General features: G+C 29.2%; 2 protein-coding genes across 2 annotated transcripts; both read left to right on the top strand.

The window, feature by feature from the left end:
* The first annotated feature begins 831 nt into the window (after positions 1 to 831).
* LOC128033807 (uncharacterized) lies at positions 832 to 2,659 on the top strand. Its single transcript, XM_052621971.1, has 2 exons — positions 832 to 1,990; positions 2,251 to 2,659. The coding sequence occupies exons 1-2, from the start codon at positions 1,911 to 1,913 to the stop codon at positions 2,657 to 2,659; spliced, it is 489 nt and encodes a 162-aa protein (XP_052477931.1). The 5' UTR covers positions 832 to 1,910.
* A 148-nt stretch (positions 2,660 to 2,807) lies between these two features.
* On the top strand, positions 2,808 to 5,888 carry LOC105774903 (phospholipase A1 PLIP1, chloroplastic). Its single transcript, XM_012597473.2, has 4 exons — positions 2,808 to 3,051; positions 3,665 to 3,724; positions 3,828 to 4,229; positions 5,389 to 5,888. Exons 1-4 carry the CDS (start codon positions 2,962 to 2,964, stop codon positions 5,782 to 5,784), a joined length of 948 nt encoding a protein of 315 aa, XP_012452927.2. The 5' UTR covers positions 2,808 to 2,961; the 3' UTR covers positions 5,785 to 5,888.
* Positions 5,889 to 7,191: the final 1,303 nt, after the last annotated feature.

Consider the following 7,191-nt stretch of genomic DNA (forward strand, 5'->3'; position numbering starts at 1 on the left):
AAAATAAAGCCACTGCTCTTTTTTTTTTTTACATTCAATTGGGTAACTTTCAAAATGTATTAAGAAAACCCTCAAACTTTCTTAAAAAAGAAAACCAGCCCTTGCTCCTTTTTTTTTCTTTTTTTTTTGCATTCAATTGGATACTTGACTGTCAAAATATATAAAAAAATTCATTTAATCGTTAACTTTAAAAGTTGATAGTTAAAGTTAACCGTCTTTAATTTTTTCAATTAAAGCCACAACGTGTCACGACCACGGTGAGACATGTGGCAAAAAATGATAACAAATAAAAGTTATAAAAAATATTAATTTTTAAATAAAAATATAAAGTTATTTAAATTTTATTAAAATTAGAATTTTTTATAAATATAGTAAAAAATATAAAATATATAGAAATATAGAAAAAATTATAAAATTTTATAAAGTCGCCAAAAAATTAAAAAAATGTAAAGAAATATAAAATTCGTAAAAAAATTATAAAAATTATTGTACCAAAAGAAATATTTTATAATTTATCTATAAATTTTATTAATATTTTTTTATTTCGCCACATGTCATACTGTGTTGCGACACGTGATGACTTTAACTGAAAATAAATTGGAGATCGTTAACTTTAACGATCAACGATTAAAGTTAATTGTTGAAGTACTTTTTTGATTCATTTTATATTTTTTATTATTTCTATAAAATTTTATATTTTTCACAATTTTTATTTTATTTTTTTAATTTTTAATAAATTTTAAATATTAGCTATTGTACTCAATCAAAAGCATATAAGTTGTATAACCGTCTTACTGGCAAGTTTATTTATTAAAAGGATGTAGTATTTGATAAGAACGCCAGTTGAGCTTATGGTGAAGGACAAGAACAACAAGAGATTCACATGCCTCTTGAAATCTCTCAAGACAAAAGACAAAAGTCAAATCCTCACCAACAGAGACAGCAAGTTCAACAACACCAAGCAAAAACTCTTCATCTACAACTCTTTAAGAGTTTTCAACTAAGCCAATCCCACAAAGAAGATCAGGGAGGGCTAGAAAGCCAAATCCCAAATATGCTTATGGCATTTATGCATCTTGTCAATTTGCTTTTGCTATTTCAGATCCTATACATTATGAAGAAGAAGCTGAAGAAGAAAAATGGCAGAAAGCAATAGAGAGAGATGAAAGCTATCGAGAAGAATGAAACTTGAGAGAGTTGATTTACCAAAAGGTAAAGCAATTTGCTTGAAGTGGGTGTTTAAAATAATATTTGTTGCAAATGAAAGAATACAAAAGCACAAACTTGTCTTGTGGCAAAAAGGTTATATGCAACAATATGGTGTTGATTTCAAAGGAAACTTCTTTCCAGTAGCTCGATTTGAAACCTTGAGGCTTGCTCTTGCATTTGCTATACAGTTATAATGGCATGTTTATCAATTTGGTGTCAAGTTGGCCCTCTTCAATGGAGAATTATAAGAAGAGGTCTATGTAGCACGATCAGAAGGTTTCATCAATAAAGGCAACGAAATAAACATGTACAAGTTTAAAGAAGAAAGTGTTGTATGGATCAAAGCAGGCCCCTCTCGAGCATGGTATAATAAGACCAATGGGTATTTTTATAAAAAAAAGGGTAGATGAGAAGTGTGAATAAGCCCACCTTGTATGTGAAAAAAGAAAGTAAAAATGATTTCATCATTGTTTGCCTTAATGTTAATGGTATCATTTACACTATCTCATCTAGCTCTCTTGAAGATGAGTTTAGGACTCAAATGATGAATCAAATCAAGAAGTCGGACATAGGTTTATTGCATTATTTCTTTGGCCTTGAAGTCCAACAAGATACTATAGAAATTTTATTTCATAAAGGGGATATGCCAGGGACCTTCTAAGTAAATTTGGCATGCTTAATAGCAAGTCTGTAGCTACCCCATGAATATTAATGGCAAATTTCAACAAGAAGATGGAGAAGAGATGAAAGGTGCTAGAAGGTTTAGAAACATTGGTTGGAGGTTTGTTTTCTAGTAGTGACCATATAGCTATATAATTTTGCATTTATCCATTACTCGTTATTACCAACATAAACTCGATCCGTACTTCAACATATTTTTCTCTTTCCATTCTTACAATGTTCCTTGTTTGTATCAATATCATTTATGCTCTAATCCTAAAACCTGATATTTTACATCAGATATGATGTTTTTTTAGGCTATATCATAAAGGATAGCCCCTTTATTATCAATATATAATTCTGCAACAATTTGCATTGCAGGAATATGACTCAAACCATGGCTTTTATAACAATACCCAGACCTCTCTCCCTGCTAGCAAGCTCGACAAAAGATTCATGGAGCTCAGCAAGTGTTCATTGTTCTTATTCCAAAAAGAGCTCCCGTTTCTCTACCAATAGCAGGGGATTAAACAGAGATTGCAAGGCGATATTTTGGAATTTCGGTTCTTTTCGCCGTCAATATTTATCACAATTGACTGCAATGCTGATGACGTTTAAAGATGACGGTAGAGATGGAAGTGAAGCGAAATATGATCGTGAATTCTTCTCAAAATTACTGTTCCAAGTACCCATTTCTGAGATGAAGTTTTTGTCTAAACTTGCCTTCTTGTGTAACATAGCTTATGTGATTCCAAAAATCGAGGTGTGCTTTTTTCTTTTTTCTTTTTAATTCTTCTGAAATTATATTTCACAATATTATTTGGGTGTTCACTGAACTTGTTACATGGATTCCTAAATTTTAATCTTTTAGGCTCACATACTCTAAAAATTCAAACATGATAGTCTTGTCAAGCAAGCAAAGTATGGGAATCTCAAACTTTTCAGGGTATTTATTTGAGAAGGTACTATGGCCTATACTTGATAGCGTCTTCTTTAGAAACTAAAGCAGAGGCAACATCAAGCAGTAAAGCAAAGCTTGAGGAATTTGGTTCAGAGAAAGCCATCCACTCATCGAAGGACCAATTATTATCAATGGCCGCCCATCAATCATTTCATTCATCTCCGTTCGAATGGATTATTTGCGATGATCCAATCAGGCATACTCGGATTTTTGTGATTCAGGTATTTCCCTTTACCCTTTAATTTATCTTAGTCGGAAAAAACTCCCAACAATTTAAATGGTATTCATTGAAGCATCATTATTCGGATGTGACAAATGTTATAACAGTGAATATTACATTATGATTGCTATTTAAATCATGCATTTTATGATTAAGAGGTATCTTAGAATTAACCAAATATTTGACAACACACAAAATACATATTAAGTAGATGAAGATATTTTATTATAATACTCTAAGAAACACTTCAATAATCTTATTTGATGTGTGATTTGTATGTATTACTTTTAGCTCTTGATGATATACTCTGACAATGAAATCACATTAAAATACATAAAAATAAAATCAGATATAATTAAAAGTAAAACACATCAAGGCATGATTGGAGAAGTCGTGAAAATTTTTTATTTTAACTTTTAGCATAAATACAAAGTCATCGATAAGCAATTTAACAATAACCTGTTTTTTTTTATTATATATATTTGATTTTAAAAATATGAATATTTAATTAAAAATATCATATTTCTATTTTAGTATCTATTGTTATATAAAAAAAATATTTATCAAAAGGGAAACAAAGACATAGTAACAACCATGACACCTAAAACTTGCAGGGCCCAGACTCCTTGACATCTTGGTGGCGAGTCCTCTTCTTTCATCCAACTAAATTTGAGGTAAACATTACTCTAATCTCATCATACAACATTGAATGAGAACTTAATCACTTAGCCCCCCCAACAAAATTTAAATCATTTTCAATCTATTTCTTCCTTGCAGGGGAAACTAGACGTGTTTGTTCACAAAGGAATGTATGAAGCCGCAAAGGTTATATATGAAAAAGTGATCCCACACGCTGTGGACTTTTTACAAACACACGGTGAGCATGCTAGGTTTCAATTCACCGGTCATTCACTAGGCGGAAGCATTGCTGTACTCGTTAGCTTGATGCTGTTAATCAGGAATGTGGTGAGATGTTCGATGGTTGAGCCCGTTGTGACCTTTGGGTCACCATTTGTGTTATGTGGAGGCCGAAAGTTACTTGATGCCCAGATTTACAATGTCATAATGCATCGAGACATTGTCCCTAGAGGCTTCTCCTGCAATATTCCTGGTTTTCTTATCTCAATTCTCAAGCTTTTCAAGCGTTCCTTACATTCACACCCTTGTCTAAATGAGAATGTAAGTCTAATTACATTTTTTTTCCCAACATTGGTTAAAATCAATCATTACAATAATTAACTAATCTGAATATTTAGAAAAAAGTTCGTACATAGACTCGAACCTTTTGTTATAATTGGAAAGGAGAATGGAGTTATCTAAATTCTCGTACTTACAATATAATACTCTTTTATTCAATTAATGAAAATATTGTTGGCAGTTAATACAATTTGAGTTTCTTATATATATATTTGTTGATAGTTATAAAATTAAGTATTGTAAAAATAAGCAATCCTAATTAATAGTTATAAAATTAGAGAAAGACAACTTAGTAAACATTTCATGTCGAGGTGTGGTAGATTGTATTTAAAATAAATACAAATTATATTCATATTTAATATTCATACATGATTCAAATTTAGTGACTTTAAGTGTTGGTTGAAATAGAGTGAACAGTTCTATTTGTCTATTAAGATTTGGTCTGTTATAGATCTATAACAACATGTTATTATAGAGAGATCATTATTGTAAATTTATCATGAAACTCATATCGTGAATTTTCATCCAATGAAGAAAATGAGAATCAAATCAACAAAATTAAAAGACATATAACAAGTGCATGTATTATTACTTTTATGCATCTTTTAGTTTACATTATTTTTACATGACTAATTATGAAGTTCATAAATTTAATAAGTTCAATTAAACAGGCTAAGTTATCAAATTAAATTAATTCATTTATAATAAGTTGTTAAATTCAAGTCATCAATTTATAAGTTTGTGATGTAGAATATTTAATTAGCGAACTTAATAGTTTATTGAATTCATATATTTATTCCAATCATTGAAGGTTATTTCATTTAAGAAAATATGATTAATAGATTTTTATGTGACATTTAAATATTTTATTGAAATAATATTTTAATTAAGATAATTTTATTTAATAAATTATAATTAACATACCTACATGAAATAGCTATAATTTCACCTAGTTGTTATAGAGAATTAATTTAATAAAACATGAATTTCATAATTATGGTTGTTGCTTTAACAAGTGAAAACTGTTATAAATTGTTAAAATAAAACATAAAAAATCAGTTTTACTAAAAACTTGATTGTTATAACGAAATTTTGTAGAGGAGGACTCACCAGATATGCCGTTTATTTTTATTTGATGCAGAAATTTATGTACTCTCCACTAGGAGAACTGTTGATTCTCCAACCAAATGCAAAATCATCACCTGGGCATCCATTGCTTCCTCCTGGGACTGCTTTTTATGCTTTAGACACCACCGGATGTAAAGACACTTCCAATGCTGCCATCAATGGCTTCCTTAATTCTCCTCACCCACTTCAAACTCTATTTGATGGAAAAGCCTATGGCGACGATGGAACTGTATCATTGAATCATGACTCCAGCAGCTATTTAAAAGCCATTAAAGGGGTTTTAAGGCTCCATATAAGGGCCACGATTGTCCCAAAGCTAAGAGAAAAGAAAAGCTTGTTATGGCCATTGCTTGTGTCACCATCTCCGAATTCATGGCAGCATGAAAGAAATCCAAAACCAGCAAATTAGGTTTTATGATATTAAAATACTAGCTAGAGTTGGTATTAATATATAAATGTTTACTTTATTTTCATCCGGTTATATTTTATATTTTATATACTAGATTACTCATGAGCGGGAAAAATTATATGAAAATAAATATTTAAAATTTTTATGTAGAAAATAAATTAAACTTTAATTGAAATCACAAAGTTAAAGTTTTGTAGACAATGATATCTTAAGTTCATATCCCTCTTGTGTCAGTATTGATTTTTATAACTTTTATATACATAAACAAAAAGCTTATAGGTACAAAATGCCTTTAAAAAAGAAAAAAGAAAAGCCTTACACTAAATTTACATCCAATTAATAAAATTCATTAAACCCTCTATTAATGGTTTCCGTTTTTATCACGTTGACCATTAAAATCATTTGATGAACCGATCAAATGGTGACATGTGACAAATCAGGTTCAATCTTATATTTTTCTCATAAAATTTATAATAAATTAAAAATATTAAAATTGATAAAAATATAAAAAACATAAAAGCGTATAAAAATTATAAAATTCTAATAAATTATAAAATTTTATAAAATTAATAAAACATATTTAAAATTTTATAATGACTTATAAAAATATAAAAATTTCTAACAAATTATAACAATTATAAAATTAAAATTTATATAAAAAGAGAGTCATTTAAACCCTTAAAATCATAATTAACACATGACATCAGACCATCCATTAGATAATGGGAATAGTCATTAAATCGTTAGGGTCATTTCATGTTGAAGAAAATGTTCTCGATCTTTCACAAATAAAACGATAATTGCAGGACCCTCTCTTTTTATTGGTAAATTATTTTTTTTCAAAATTTTATCACTAATTACTTAAGTATAGTACAATAGTTTGAATCTAAAAATTTGAAAATTGTTTGCTAAGTATTGTATGATATTAATCATTTTTCTGTATAGTTAGATACTATCAAACCAAAATTTCATTATGCATCGGTTGCAAATATTAGCATGTGTCAGCATGAATATTCTAACTAAGGTTTTCAAAACTAGACCAATGGTCAAATCGGTCAAGCCACTAGTCCCCGGTTTGATCGGTTCGTCTTGTTTAATTATAAAAATCATTAAAAATTTTAAAAAAATTAAAAATAAAAAATTTTGGTTCAACCGGTCCGTACCAGTTCTTGGGTTCAACCAATCTAATGGCTTTTTTCGGACGGGTACCCTTGTAGATTCTCGATCCGATCAACAAATCCGGTCCAATTCAAACAACATTGATTCTGACAGCTATACCATTATCCAACGGTTGGCTTAATGTCACATGTTCACTTTGATTTTAGGGGTTTAGTTTTCAAAATAAGCAGCCAATAAATGAATTTTTATATATTTTTAATATTTTATAATTTTATTAAAAATTGTGAT

This window comes from Gossypium raimondii, chromosome 10 (genome assembly GCF_025698545.1).
Source record: "Gossypium raimondii isolate GPD5lz chromosome 10, ASM2569854v1, whole genome shotgun sequence".
In the NCBI taxonomy this organism is placed as follows: domain Eukaryota; kingdom Viridiplantae; phylum Streptophyta; class Magnoliopsida; order Malvales; family Malvaceae; genus Gossypium; species Gossypium raimondii.

Bases quoted from the DNA above. Each gene is read 5' to 3' on its own strand.
- LOC128033807 (XM_052621971.1), top strand. From the start codon at position 1,911: ATGAATATTAATGGCAAATTTCAACAAGAAGATGGAGAAGAGATGAAA. The intron at 1,991-2,250 runs GTTTGTTTTCTA...TTTGCATTGCAG, and splicing joins TTTAGAAACATTGGTTGGAG to GAATATGACTCAAACCATGG.
- LOC105774903 (XM_012597473.2), top strand. From the start codon at position 2,962: ATGGCCGCCCATCAATCATTTCATTCATCTCCGTTCGAATGGATTATT. The intron at 3,052-3,664 runs GTATTTCCCTTT...TAAAACTTGCAG, and splicing joins CTCGGATTTTTGTGATTCAG to GGCCCAGACTCCTTGACATC. The intron at 3,725-3,827 runs GTAAACATTACT...TCTTCCTTGCAG, and splicing joins TTCATCCAACTAAATTTGAG to GGGAAACTAGACGTGTTTGT.